Here is a 16718-nt window from a genome sequence, read left to right as displayed (position 1 = left end):
ATGAAGCTGCACATTTTGGGTGTTGGAAGTTCAAGGTCAAGGTCATCCTTCAAGGTCAAGGTCATCCTTCAAGGTCAAATGTCAAAAAAAAATAAAAAAAAATTAAAACGGCATTCTCATGAAGCTGCACATTTTGAGTGGTGGAATTTCAAGGTCAAGGTCATTCTTCAATGTCAAGGTCATCCTTCAAGGTCAAAGGTCAAAAAGTAATAATTTCAAAGCGGCGTTATCATGAATTTGCACATTTTGAGTGGTGGAAGTTCAAGGTCATCCTTCCAGGTCAAGGTCATCCTTCAACGTCAAAGGTTAAAAAAAATAATATTTCATAGCGGCCTTCTCATAACGCTGCACATTTTGAGTGGTGGTAGTTCAAGGCCAAGGTCATCCTTCAAGGTCAAAGGTAATTTTTTTTATTTATTAATAATTTTAAAGCGGCGCAATAGGGGGCATTGGGTTTCTGACAAACACATCTCTTGTTTTTTTCAAACATGGTTAAAAAACACAAATATTTATTTTTATTATTTTATTTTTGAAATATCGTCCAACCATCCCACCCAAGATTCCCCCCCCCCCCCCCGAAAAAAGAAAAATTCTTTTTTTTTAGCATTTTTTTGCATTTTTGGAAGATAATGTAATAAATGACCACACCCCCACACTATACACCCCTCTTCACTCCACCTCTCCATCCTTTGTGATTAAAATTGAGATAGGTCCCTACACCTTTAAAAAGAAAAATAGATGAGCGGTCTGCACCCGCAAGGCGGTGCTCTTGTTATAAGTTGTTGTTACACGTTTGGTTGTTTACGCCATAACAGCAGCGCTTCTAACTGACAGAAGAGAGACATAGCATAAGCCTCAAGCTTTTTTCTCAATTCTTTATCCTACAGCTTCTATATTAAGCAATACTGCAATTTCTTCCTGCCTTGTATATTGTTCGAAAATAATATGTCTGTTTGTCTTGTATTGCTTATATGTACTTTCTATTGAACTAAATAAATAGTGTTTAAACCAAAATAGGTTTACAAGTTTGGTATTTTTTTCTGTTTGGTTACACAAAATATAACAGTGTGATGCTTAAACCCCGGTTGACATCTTCGCAAAACGGAAGTAAGTCGGTGTGAACTTAGAACGATAGTACAGTAAAAAAGAAAAAAAAGTTCAGAAACTACATCTGCGCCAAAAACGATATTGTTTGAATAATTTAACTGCCAAGATCACAAGGGGCGTGTTCCGAGAATTTCGTGTCCAGACGTAATGTAGTGACAAGTAAGACTCAGCAGAAAAGGAAAAACATAAGCATCCATTCTACTTTAAGGAACACAGATAAAAGGCATTGGAGGCTGTTATAATATTTAATTCGTCTATTTAACATTAAATTAAACTGGTATGCTGGTTGAAAAGTTATAATTGTGGTCACTATAAAATATCAACTTAGGATCATATATTATTAGCTCGGCTGTTGTCGGAGTAAACCCGAGGTATTGTCCTAGCCAGCGTGTCCGTGTCCGCCGGCGTGTCGTCCGCAAAACCTTAACATTTTGTTAAGGTTTTGAAAATTGGCTCTAAAATCAAAGTGCTTCAACTTACAACTTTGAAACTTCATATGTAGCTGCACCTTGATGAGTTCTACAAGCGACGCCCATTTTTGGGGCACTAGGTCAAAGGTCAAGGTCACTGTGACCTCAAAAAATATGAAAAATCTGACAAGCTTTTATTTATTCAAAACTGCACCCGCAGCAGAGCGTGGCACCAGTTATTCGGCGCTCTTGTTTTATTCGAACATACATATAATTTATTCCGAAAAAATCCATAGAACATCTTATAATTAATGTTTGAATATGATTAGAATGAAAGAGAGTCTTATATGATTATTCATTTGACAGAAAAACTTACGAAAAAACGGACAGAGGGACGGCCTGGATGTAGACCTATAGTCATACGGATTCGCGAAATGGAATCGGATTTGCGAATCAACGAATTGCCCGCGGATCGGACAAAAATGTTGCCAACGGCACAAAGTCGGCTCGCTAGATTACTTAAGTTTAGATAAATTGTATAAGTTTAGATATATTGAACATTCGATGTTAGCGTGTCTTTCTAAATACTTTAAAGTACTGTTTTCATGCCACTTAAAAATAATATACGCAACAAAAGTATGTACGTTTAGGTCATGTCTTATTTGATTTTTAAATCCCTTGGCGATTTTTAAAGTCAGATCTGAAAAAAACAACAGTAAAACAGTAAATTTAATGGAAATTTAGCCAATGCGTTTTTAGCACAGTGTTTTTGTCACTATTTCAGGAAACGGGCCTGTGCCCGTTTGTTTTTTAAATATCGCGTCGTTTTGATTTAAATGAGGATTTTTTAAATAAAAGCTGGCTAATTAGATGACGTTTACATTTAGAATAAACATAACTTAGATTGATAACAAAAACAGACTCATTACTAAAACTTTCAGTTGGTTTATTATATTCAATCAATTGGGTAAAAATATTGTGGTGTAACATCGGGTCAAATTCGGCTTCAAAAATTGGGGAAGGAAACACTTGTTCATAATCGCATGTTCGCCACCAATTCTTACATTATATTTCGAACTATTTCATTATTTTATTTACATTGGTTTGGGGGATCGCGCATTTTATTGCCAGCTTAATTTAACGCATTCACATATCAGTTTTTCGAATCTTGATGAGTCAAGATATGTTTTTCAGCTGATGTTATTCAACACCAAGTGAGACGCACTATTAACAATTAATATATATATATATGACACAATTTTTCTAACTTTTGTATTCCATTTGGTTGTTTTTCTACATTATTAAATACTACTATAACAATCTATTAATTGGTGATACACAAAGGTCAGTATTACAATTTCTTCTTCGAAGATGCACATACTCTACATGGCAATGTGCTTAAATCACGGAATAAGCGAAGGACCCTTAAGCAATTACAATTATGTTCAACCTCCGCGCAGATATTTGAGTGGAACCAGCGTAGCTGGATCAAATCCCTGTCTTCATAACAAATCACGTGATGATAACGTAGCCACGTGGTACAATAATTTTACCGTTCTTATTTGTACTCTTTTTAATTTAGGCAAAACTTATACACTATTGTCAAAATATAAAAGATAATGATACTACTTTTCAAAATATAATACTTACCCCCCCCCCCCCCCCCTTCCAAAAAACCCCCCCAAAAAAAACACACACACACAAAAACAAACAAATCCTACCAAATCTGGTAATATTTAGCAAAGGTAATATTTAATCAAACTCGTGTAAAAGAAGTCTCAAAACATTTATTGCTTTTCACCAGAACAACTTTATTACGCTACTGATTCGGTAATGGTAACTTGACTGTATATATATACATAGCAATGTTTCGTATTGACTTTTCATTTTCAGTAGACATCAAATTATAGAATTTCTCTACAGTTGGATGTTGAAAATAGTACAATGGTATATACATACAACGAAGATTAGCATACAGAGGACATATCAACATAAAATGATACTCATCTTCGATGAGTGTTTGACAATATATACATACACGAAATTCTTTATCTATATTAAAATATCTTCCCTTTTCTATCATGAGGTTGTGTGATTAACTTCGGAAATTTGCAAAACATTGTCTAAACTTGTTAATATATATAAAAGTTATATACTTTTCCAATTCAAAACACTGTTTAAACATAATATAATGGCACAATTTGCTGTTCTCTCTTCACCTAGCATCCCAATTTTGCATAGCTTCATCTTTCAGCTTTTGTTCATATTGTAATTAAAACAGTTTAGGGTTTATAACATTTTGCTCTTCCAAGACATAACCAAAACCATTTCTATATAAGTTTAGCCTAACATCACTAGCGCATGTATTGAAGCCTAGATTATCAAAGTACATACGGATTTCATAGCATAGCCTGGGATATCTATATATGGTTAGATTTAATGATCGTAACCAACATTTAACACAACGTTTATATGAATAGATATGCATAGGGAATCTACCGGTATCTCCCAGTATGGCACCATTACATGCTGTTGTAATTACATTCAACAATCTTTAACATGCATATATTTGCAATGATTCTAAACAATGTGGGTGTTTTAGACCCCATTGTTTTGAGCCATATAACATTACAGATGCAATCTTCGAGTCAAATATCTTGAAAAAAGTTTTAAATGGCCAACAGGATACATGTTGAAAAGAGTTTAAAATACATATAAGAACCTTCTGAGCCTTGGTAGACATAGTCTCAGCCATGTTTAACTTAGACAGTCTTTATTTTAAAAAACATATGTAAAACCATTAACAATATCTAGTCGACTGATTGAACCGTTTTCATCAAGTGCACTGGTACACACACCAGCAGTGAAAAGAAATTGATTAACATGGCTTATCTTCACAGATATTGTAATCATTATTCTTTAAAAACTGTGTCAATCGCAGCAATAAAAGTCAAATGACTTAAAGGGGCCTTTTCACAGATTTTGGCATGTATTGGAGTTTGTCATTAAATGCATTATATTGATAAATGTAAACATTTGATCTAAAAAGCTCCGGTAAAAAAATCAAGAATAAAATTTTAAAAAGAAAAAAATCTAACCCTCATCAGGGCTCGAACCACTTACCCCTGGAGTCCTGTTGTAAAAATCTACCCACTTAGACCACTCGGCCAAACGTTCTCATACAATGAGGCATGTATTTTACACTTTATAAAAGCAATCCTCGTAGTTTCACAAAATATAACGACAACAACAGAACTCTCCAAATTATTCAAATAATTCAATCGTTTCGCGTTGCAACGCTTTATAATTTTCAGGTTTTTAAATCGTTAAATGATGCATTTAATGGCTATTTTAGAGCATGTTAAATATTAAGTATTACTGTTTGATCTTAAATATCATAACTATAACGAAAATGTGCGAATCTAAAACTTTTTTTAATTGTGTCAAGTTACCAAAATATGAAAAGGCCCCTGAAATGACACAAATTATAAATTTTCTACTTGCTACAGGTCTGCTCATTATCTCCGTGACGTTATTAATTGATATAATTATGATTGATAAAATACATATAAACATGTTATATTAAGACCATCATAGGCATCCATTTAAGCAAAAAAAATCTTAGTACATAAGTTCAAACGTCTTCACATTGCGTTGGCTGTTCTTCATTTTCCTGATACCAAACGAAATGTCCAATAAAGTAATAGTTTAATACGCAAAAACTGCAGGTACCTTAAATTTGTGTCCATCGTACCATTTATTAAATAGCACTTTCACGGGGATCCTCGTTTTAAAACAGAGGTACAATTTTATAATGGTTTGATAGACCACCTCTGAAAGTTTTCACCCGGTAAATATGCAGTGCTCGTTCAGGTGATGAACTGGTTGTCAAGGTAACAGTACAACCGGGTATTGTCGAAGGACGTCGTTTGTACAAGCTCAAATCGATGAATTGCTTAATTTTGCAGTTTAATGCACCACGCAAAAACTCCACGTAAAACGGTCCTGGAAAGGAACATATAAATAAAAAGCATTTTCAAAGTATATATTGTCGGGAAATAAAGCAAAACTACGACAGTTTTTCTCAGCATATTCATATTGGAACTTTATAAGAATATAACATTAAATTACCTTGTCCTGTATTGGCAATTTGACGCACAAGATCAGTAAATGGCGTAAGAACACACTTTTCCATCAATAACGACTTAGTTTTTTTAAACTCAATGCTATGCATTTCAAAAAAGAGTTTGGCGCCGTTAACTCTGGAGCTGACGGATTTATCCTTTTCAAACTCACCTGTCAACTTTAAGAAACGTATTTTTTTAAGAATGGACGTTAGATATTGCAATTCGCATGACAGAGATTATCTTAACAAAACAATCTAACAGATGTATTGAATTGTCTATGTGAGTAGTTTGAGGCGTTCAATTGAAGCATATGTAGTTTTAGCATATGTACATATATTAATATTACGTGACCTCTCATTTAGACCAAACATGTTGCTTGTATATTTTCAATGGATATACATCATCCCCATTGCTAGAAACATTCTAAACTTTGCTATTTAACGTAATGTATTGAATGTATTGTAATACTTTGTCCACATATCTCCTAAAGTTTTGTAGAGCGTAACGCATCGCAGCTAAACGCATGATGTATTTCATGTCTGCATTTTCAAAGAGAAGATAACTCATGAACTCATATATGCACGAGGTTTCTTCACCAGGTATCTCATAGGCAGTAAATCCCTCCACTTGGATTCTTGTTAAAAAAAGGCAAACATAAGAACTTTTTCAGGTATTTATGTGCAAATGTATTTCATTTTAATAACTGTATTGCCATGCCCAAACTTTAAGGAGTCTACTAAGTAAATTAGGTTCTGCTTGGGCACTCTACCGGTCTACACATAATGCATATGAATAAACTTCGAAATACACGCATCCCTCCCCCTAACACACACAGATACGAAAGCTCGTAGGCAAACCCTATAATGATTGGGAGATAACAAGTAGACAGTGAAATAAAGTAATGCATCTAGATTTTTTGTTCATTGGTGCTCAGTTAATCGATTAGATTATGCGACCACGATGTACCTGTTTGAAATCAATTGTTTCATCGATTTAATTCAATAAAGACAATGGCCAAAGCCATGAATAGCTATGGCGATCTATTGTTCACAATCATAAATCATAAATTAAAATCAAGCACACAACTTAGTGTCTCAGGTAGGCTGTACATTTAATTGTATGTTGTTTTTTTTTTCAAGACAAAATATATGTCGTTATTTGCTAAGAGAATAAAAATAAGGAAAAAAAATCTTGGGTTGTATCAACATGAAGAAACCTCGATTTATATTTATTGACATACGTTAATTGGCTATTTCAAAATAATGCGTTATACTACAATCGCGTCAAACTCAATACAGGTATTCTGCTAAACCACACAAAAACACTTACGTTTCTATGGTCCGCATCGAAATCGTGTCCGGTTTAATTATGCCAATTTCTTTCAGCTTATCAAATTCAAATATATTAGGTGTGTTTATCATATCTAAACATGTGTTTTCTTCAAATACGTTTTCATTCTTCAAACATGCGTAGATTCCCTCACAAAGTTCCTGCATATAATATTAACACAAAACACGTAGTTAAGCGGCATGTTATAACGAACTTAAGAATACATACATATAGGATCTGGCACGAGTTGTCAAATCATACCATATTTTATTAAAAGAGTTCAGGAATTTTGTACTAACGAATTTCCTGGACGAGTTTAATAAAATATGGTATGATATGACAACGAGTGTCAGATCTTTGTTAGCACATGCTTTTAAATGAGCAAATTAAATAAATATTTACGCAAACATGATAAATCCCGAATGTTGTTTACATTTCGTGACGTCATTTCACGTTGCAGCGTCATCCAGCAAAATAACAAAATGCGATTGGTCGATAAACGCAAACTAAGCAAATGAAAACGCTTAAAAAGTATATTACACATGTGTAAGATAAAAATATTTGTAGTGGTTATATTACGTGGGAAACAGGGTATGGCATGTGGTAAATCTTTTTTACTGTAATTTACGCCAAAGTCTGCTTTTAATCATGAATCACACAAATCATTATTGTTTGAATATTAAATATTTAATGAAAAACTTAATTAAACAAACACACAAGAAATTTAAGTTTGTGTAGTTATTGTCGTCAAACCCTGATAACAACTTAACGAACATAAACGCAACAAATCATTTTAAAGTGATTGAAAACATTTGACAATATGACAATTTATTGACATGCAAAACGTATCATCTATTTTGACATATCCTTTAAAGTAGCCTTACCGACCATTATATTATTGTATATTCTATTTTGAATTGTTGTATCCTTGAGGAATAAACAGTCTGCAAATAGCATTTATGTTTCCGAAAACAAACAAAACACAATGAAATTATACCATTCCAGGGCAATTTGGAATACATTCAAAGAGGGGGAATATCCAGTACGACGTTTTTTTTACACGATCCTTCGACTTCATCCAGTAAACGTGCAGTTTTCGATCACTGGAATCATCAGTTGTTAAGCTCACGTTCAGACCGGCTATTGTATCCACTTTTCGACCGTCGTATGTTTTCTCCTCAAAGTGCTGGTGTATTTTTCGATTTAAGACACCACTCAAAAATTCTATGTAAAACGGTGCTGCAATTTCAAGATTTGTTCTTATTAAACATGGTTTAGATTGTAACATTTATACGTACACTACTTGTATTTATTACATTATTATTATTACTAAAAACAAATCGTATTAGTAGTATTGTATAACTGTATAATTAATTATAAAGGGTATCTTCCCTACCATTGCCTTTCCCTTCGTTAACTGCTTCACGCACTAATCTGTCAAATGCATCACGCACACACTCCATCTTGTGCACTGGCCATTTCATATGTTCGTTCAGTGTAATGCCATGGGCTTTAAAAAAGACATTCGCTTCGAAGCAGTTATCAAAGGTATTTGCTAGCTGAAAGATAGAAAATGCTAATAATTATCTGTTGTCTTTCCTTACAACTCGATTTTAAATAAAATCAAATAATAGATCCTTTCGATTTCGAGGTGTTTTTAACTTTATTTACATAGCAAGAGCATATGACAAAACGTATCAATGGCCGGTACCTCTGTAACATATCTTTCAAAGTGCGTCTTTGCATATCGTGCTGCGGCTAGTCGTAAAATGAACATAAAGCAGTTATCTCCACTCAGCAAGTGGCTTATCAACTCGTAGACAGAGCAGAATTCACCATTAGGCTTTTCATATGATTTGAATCCATGGACATCGATTCTGAAATGAATATTGAAATTTTAATATGTTGCTCTGAAAGACTCTTAAAATAGATTGATTAACGCTAGTAATTGTTTTATTTTCGTATCACAGTGTCCTATAAGGTTTTACTTTTAACAAAAAGTTTTTTTATTAATTGACTTAATGGTTCATCTGCATTACGAATGTATGCGTAATAAATGTGTATGCTTTATTTATCGACTGGATTGGACTGTAAATTCTCAAAATATACTTGCGAACGCAGAGATTATCCATATTTGTTGATTTTTAACCACTTGTGAAAATGTGCTGCCATTATTTAAGGTAGCGCACCTCTAATGGGCACATATCCAAATATAATCTAATTAATTATTTTCTTAATCAGCATCATTTCACTGAACTACATGCAAATTTGTAGGTAGGCTTTCCATGCTTTTTAAAAAAATATACCGTTTTTTTCAAAACCACCCCCACGCTCAGCTTTTGTACAGTTTATTTTCACCCCTGGGGTATATAAAAGTTCCATAATTCATTCAAATTTCCAAATATGGGCATGCTGTTGGTGTGTATAGATGCAGTAAAAGTGTTTAAAATTTAAACATGATGAAATAAGTATTCTTTTACAGACATTTATTTTTTACAAATTTTTATCTATGGAAGAGCGCCATGAAATGTAAGTGATTTCAGCCAAGTAAACATTGGGTCGGTTAAAAGCAAAGTGTCATAAAATTCAAAATAGTATAATTTAAGTTATATTTTTAACATAGTTTTTATAGAAACACTATATACAGCAAAAATACCAAGAAATAGACAGATTTACCGTTTACATTTTGAAATAAAAATAAAAATGCAAAATGCATCATTCGTATTGTCAGCAGTAAATCACCCAATTTAGCCATGACGTTGTTTTAATTTTAAAATTGAAGGATATGCATAAAATTTCAACATATTAAACAAAAAACATAGCATATATGCTACATTAAATCAAATTACGTTAGAAAAGAAATAAAATGTGTCGCAAAGAGTATGCTACGTCGGCAGGATTCGAACCTGCGCGGGAAGATCCCAAAAGATTGTTGGTCCATCCCCTTAACCACTAGGCCACGACAATTTCACATTTGTGCAAGCTTAAATTAGATATCCATAAGTAAACAGTTAAAAAGGCTCGCCAATCTTTGAAGAAATCGCGAAATCGTATTTTGTCAGATGATATTTGGATCAAAGTCAATATTTATTGTGAACATAATGTATTCTAAAGGAAATACGTAAACATATAACAAAATTCGAAATTTGAAAAAAATAAAATGCATCTCTCGGAAATAACCGATCATTGAAGATTGGCAATGATCGTACAATACATCGCGGGAAATCCTTAGAGGTGCGCTACCTTAAAATACGATGAACTCACGTTATCATAACACAATCAGGTTTAAGTATGTCAATGTATCTTAGCTCGTCAAACACAACATTCTGTGATTGTATAAATATTTTAAACTCTGTTCTCCAGTAGAACGATTTCTGTTCTGCTATTTTTGCTCCAATACAATTATGACTGTCTATTTCCTGCAATGATAATAGTAATTTACTCGAGAATAGTATTATTGGTTGGAAGAAGGAGTACCACTACTACTATTACAACAACAACTACTGCTACTACATCTACTACTACTACTTCTACTACTACTACTTCTACTACTACTACTACAACTACTACTACTACTACAACTACTACTACTACTACTACTACTACTACTACTACTACTACTACTACTACTACTACTACTACTATTTAGTAGTACTACTAAACTACTACTACTACTACTACTACTACTACTACTACTACTACTACTATTACTACTACTACTTCTACTTCTACTACTACTATTACTACTACCACTACTACTACTACTTCTACTAATACTACTACTGCTGCCGCTACTACTTCAACTACTTCTACTACTACTACTACTACGACTACTACTACTTCTACTTCTACTACTACTACAACTACTACGACTACTACTACTTCTACTTCTACTACTACTACTACTACTACTACTACTACTACTACTACTACTACTACTTCTACTACTACTACTACTACTACTACTACTACTACTACTACTACTACTACTACTACTACTACAACTACTACTACTACGATTACTACTACTAGTACTAGTACTACTGCTACTACTACTACTGATGCTTCATTTACTACTACTACTACTACTACTACTACTACTACTACTCCTACTACTACTACTACTACTACTACTACTACTACTACTACAACAACAACTACTACTACTACTACTACTACTACTACTACTACTACTACTTATACTACTACTTATACTTATACTACTACTACTACTACTTCTACTACTACTGCTTATGCTACTACTACTTCTACTACTGCAGGTGCTACTACTACTTATACTACTACTACTACTTCTTCTTCTTGTACTACTACTACTACTACTACTACTGCTGCTGCTACTACTACTACTACTACTACTACTACTACTACTACTTCTACTACAACTGCTACTACTACTGCTACTAGTTCTACTATTATTACTACTACTACTATAACTACTAGTACTACTGCTATTACTACTACAACTACTATTAATACTATTGCTACTAATACTACTTCAACGCCTACTACTACTACTTCTCATACTAATATTACTATAACTACTACAACTACTACTACGACTACTACTACTAATATTAATACTACTACTACTACTACTACTACTACTACTACTACTACTACTTCTGCTCATTCTACTACTTCTACTACTACTACTACTACCACTACAACTACTACTACTACTTCTACTACTACTACTTCTACTACTACTACTACTACTACTACTACTACTACTACTACTACTATCATTACTACTACTACTAATTCTTTTACTACTATTACTACTACTACTACTACTACTTTTACTACTGCCTTTTCTATTACTGCTACTACTTTTAGTACTATCAATACTATTTTTAACACTACTGCTCCTACTACTACTACTACTTCTACTACTTCTACTACTACTTCTTCTACTACTACTACTAATTATTCTACTAGCACTACTACTTCTACTACTACTACTATTACTACCACTACTACTACTACTATTACTACTACTACTACTAGTACCACTACTGCTTCTACTACTACTTCTACTACTACTACTACTACTACTACTACTACTACTACTACTACTACTACTACTACTACTACTATCATTACTACTACTACTAATTCTTTTACTACTATTACTACTACTACTACTACTACTTTTACTACTGCCTTTTCTATTACTGCTACTACTTTTAGTACTATCAATACTATTTTTAACACTACTGCTCCTACTACTACTACTACTTCTACTACTTCTACTACTACTTCTTCTACTACTACTACTAATTATTCTACTAGCACTACTACTTCTACTACTACTACTATTACTACCACTACTACTACTACTATTACTACTACTACTACTAGTACCACTACTGCTTCTACTACTACTTCTACTACTACTACTACTACTACTACTACTACTACTACTACTACTACTACTACTACAACTTATACTTATACTACTACTACTTCTACTACTACTGCTTATGCTACTACTACTTCTACTACTGCAGGTGCTACTACTACTTATACTACTACTACTACTTCTTCTTCTTGTACTACTACTACTACTACTACTACTACTACTACTGCTACTACTACTACTACTACTACTACTACTACTACTACTACTACTACTACTACTACTACTACTACTACTTCTACTACAACTGCTACTACTACTGCTACTAGTACTACTATTATTACTACTACTACTATTACTACTAGTACTACTGCTATTACTACTACAACTACTATAAATACTATTGCTACTAATACTACTTCACCGCCTACTACTACTACTTCTCATACTACTATTACTATAACTACTACAACTACTACTACGACTACTACTACTAATATTAATACAACTACTACTACTACTACTACTACTACTACTACTACTACTACTACTACTACTACTACTACTACTACTGCTAATTATACTACTTCTGCTACTACTACTACTGCTGCCGCTACTTTTACTACATCTACTACTACTACTACTACTACTAATACTACTACTACTACAACTACTATTACTACTACTACTACAACAACTACTTCTACTACTACTACTACTACCACTACAACTACTACTACTACTTCTACTACTACTACTTCTACTACTACTACTACTACTACTTCTACTACTATTATTACTACTACTACTAATACTACCACAACGACTACTACTACTAATTCTTTTTACTATTATTACTACTACTACAACTACTACTTTTTCTACTGCCTTTTCTATTTCTAATACTACTTTTAGTACTATCAATACTATTTTTAACACTACTGCTCCTACTACTACTACTACTTCTACTACTTCTACTACTACTTCTTCTACTACTACTACTAATTATTCTACTAGCACTACTACTACTACTACTACTACTACTATTACTACCACGACGACTACTACTAGGACTACGACTACTACTAGGACCACTACTGCTTCGACTACTACTTCGACTACTACTTCGACGACTACTATTACTACTACGACTTCAACTACGACTACGGCTACGACGGCGACTACGACGACGACTACTACTACTACTAGACGACGACTACTACGACGACTAAAACGACTACTACGACTACTACGACGACTACGACTACTACGACGACTACGACTACTACGACTACTACTACTTCAAGGACGACTACTACGACTACTACTTCTACAGCGGGGACTACGACGACGACAACGACTACGCCACGACGACTACTACGACTTCTACAGCGGGGACGACGACTACGACGACTACTACTACTACGACGACTACTACTACGACGACGACTACTACTACGACGACGGCTAGGACTACGACGACGGGAACTACGGCGACGACTACGACGACTACGACGGCGACGACGGCTACTACTTACTACTTACTACTACTACTACTACTTACTACTACTTCTTCTACTACACTTACACTACCTATACTACTATTACTGACTACTATTACAACTACTAATAAACTACTACTACTACTATTAATAACTACTTCTACTACTACTTCTATACTACGTACTACTACTACTACCTACTACTACTACTACTAACTACGACTACTACTACTACTACTAGCTAAACTACTACTACGTTTTACTACTACTACTACTAACCCACTATTAATACTACTACTACGACTACTACTACTACTATTAATAACTACTACTACTACTACTACACTACTAACTAACTACTACTACTACTACTACTACTCTACTACTACTATTACTACTACTACTACTACTCACACCACTATTACTACTACCTACTACTATTTTTCATACTACTACTAGCTACTACTACTACTACTACTACTACTACTACTACTACTACTACTACTACTACTACTACTACTACTACTACTACTACTGCTACTACTTTTACTACTACTGCTACTACAACTACTACAATTACCTGTCCGTATATATTTCAAAACCATATTGAACTCAAATTAAGGGCTAATGACGTTAAGAAGATAAATTACTATAAAAATATGTTAAATTACTAGTTAATAAAACATAATGTGTTTGTACATAATGTGTATGGTAGAAATAAACGATATGCAAGCATTTATTAGAATATGGATTAAATTATTGATTTCAAACTACTTACTATCTTCTTTATTTGAGAAATGTTGGTGTTTTGGGTAGGTGTTTGGTATTCTTTTTCAAACAATGGGATCAAACAATAACGATGTGCATTTTTAGCTAACTTTCCCCAGTAAATGTGCAGTTCTCGGTGTCTGGATTCCACATATACATTGAGGCCTAGTATCGTCCTCACATCTCGATCGTAATAACGATTATTCTCAAAATGCTGGATGATGTTGCAGTCCAAAACGCCACTCAATAATTCGGCATGAAAAGGACCTGTAAAATGCTTGTAAATTGTATTGTTCATTTTTCTGCTCAAACACATTGCAATCAATAAATGTATGATGATTGACACAACTTGGTTTATTATACAGTTCATATTGAACCTACCAGTAATTTCAGTAACGAATATTTCTTGTAAAAGCTTGTCCAGATTTCGGGATACACTTTCCTCAGTCAGTTGAAATTCTTCAATGTAGATGCCGTGCATTTCGAAGAATATTTTAGCGTCAATAAATTGGACTGTGGATTGTATAAACGCTTCTGTTAACTGAAGTTACAAAACACACAACACAGCAACAAGTCGCGATATAGAATATAGAGCATCGTTAGTGAAGACATGAGGCTATAGTGATTGAATGTGAAATATGAAACAGCTCTGGCATTCTTGTGGTAACTACACATTCACAAGCTTGCAAGTGCTCTTCGAATGAAACATTAGTATTTTGAGAACTTACTTTCATGACACGTAAATTGTCAGATTATATACAAACACCTTAAATACAGACGTCTGTTTAGTTTAACACTTATCGATTAATTAATGCACATTTACTCGATGGTTTTCGATTATGAATAAAAGTCTTCTTTAAAATTTTCTGATTTCGTGATAAAAAAAATCCATAAGCCTTTTTCTTTTTGGAACGAAGGTAGTTTCGTTTAAAATTGTTATATTTTTATGAACCGTGCATTTAAATTATAATATTTATCTTAATAGGTTTTTTGGGTATTAAAAACCGTTTCGTTAAAGTATTTTTTTTAAATGTTTTTAATGAGAAAGTTTTCATAATGTGCAAAGTCTTATTAATCAAAAGATTTAATACCTTTAATAGGTTGAATAGTTTAATACTACATGGAAATTTGTTTTAATAAGGAGTACTTTCATCGGTCAGGTCGTCAATAATACGTCCTGGGTAAAAAGCTTTAATCAATATACAGAACGGATTCTACGTGCATAATAAAATAAAATAAATAAGTTATAGTAGTTTTGCGAGAACTCTGCCAACTGCATCGACAGAGAAAAAAACGTGTTTATAAAGTAAATGTACGTATATACATGAAGACACGTTAAGTCGATGAAACAACATTGGGTTCTTTAATCAATGAAAAATGCATCACCATAAATAAGACCTAGTACCCTTTTACGATATATTCCAAAATATTTAATTCCCAAACTTGCAGCGGCACATTGAAGGGTGTACTTCAATTGATCGCTTCCGCAAATAAGATGACTAAAAAGTTCGTATAGATTGGTGATGTTCTTTCCAGATATTGCATATGGCACACATCCGTCGATATGTATTCTGCAATAAATGTAAAATAAATAAGGTTTTTATCTGAAACTTTGCAACTACCGTTATTCTTGCATACTATCGTCTTTCGAGAACTTCAAATGCATGTAAACAAATGCTTTAGACTGTAGGTGTTATGCCATCAATAAAAAATCGGATTTTTGAAGTGTTGGTGGGTGATTGCATATGTTTGACACGAGGTTATAACAAAATATTCACTAGTGACGTACATCACCTTATGGTTTTAAAAAAGTTTTTAACATTATGAACATTTGAATGCGCGGTAGGGTAATAAAAAAACTGGTGTAAAGAAACTGAACCAAGCTGGAGAAAGACGGCTTTGCTTTGCCACGCTTCCCGCGTTAACTTGTATTTTGTATTTGTAGTAGTTTTTTTTTCGGCATCACTATAATAGATTACAGTTTATCATTTATTAGCATTCTGAACAAAATATACAAATAAAATGGTTCATAGTTATATCACTTTATTGAGTGTAGCTATGTAACACTGTAGAATTTGTGTAACGACATGCTTAT

General features: G+C 33.4%; 1 protein-coding gene across 12 annotated transcripts in view; it reads right to left on the bottom strand.

Moving 5' to 3' along the window:
• Positions 1–3289: 3289 nt before the first annotated feature.
• The window catches only part of LOC127841885 (uncharacterized), a 287569-nt gene continuing 274140 nt past the window's right edge, over positions 3290–16718 (bottom strand). For 11 of the 12 annotated variants that reach the window (XM_052371004.1, XM_052371005.1, XM_052371009.1 and 8 more), the window contains 10 exons: positions 15005–15164; positions 14634–14890; positions 10238–10392; positions 8685–8850; positions 8370–8532; positions 7971–8212; positions 6974–7134; positions 6113–6278; positions 5649–5820; positions 3290–5522 (listed from right to left, as the gene is read on the bottom strand). In XM_052371004.1, coding sequence (XP_052226964.1) covers positions 5308–5522; positions 5649–5820; positions 6113–6278; positions 6974–7134; positions 7971–8212; positions 8370–8532; positions 8685–8850; positions 10238–10392; positions 14634–14890; positions 15005–15164 — 1857 coding nt within the window. In that variant the 3' untranslated portion in view covers positions 3290–5307. Of the gene's footprint in view, positions 5523–5648; positions 5821–6112; positions 6279–6973; positions 7135–7970; positions 8213–8369; positions 8533–8684; positions 8851–10237; positions 10393–14633; positions 14891–15004; positions 15165–16028; positions 16195–16718 lie in introns of all 12 variants that reach the window. The other variant, XM_052371003.1, reaches the window with a different exon arrangement.

The sequence above is a fragment of the Dreissena polymorpha genome, chromosome 8, assembly GCF_020536995.1.
Source record: "Dreissena polymorpha isolate Duluth1 chromosome 8, UMN_Dpol_1.0, whole genome shotgun sequence".
NCBI classification, from domain to species: Eukaryota; Metazoa; Mollusca; class Bivalvia; order Myida; family Dreissenidae; genus Dreissena; species Dreissena polymorpha.
This window is presented reverse-complemented; position numbering and strand designations above follow the sequence as displayed.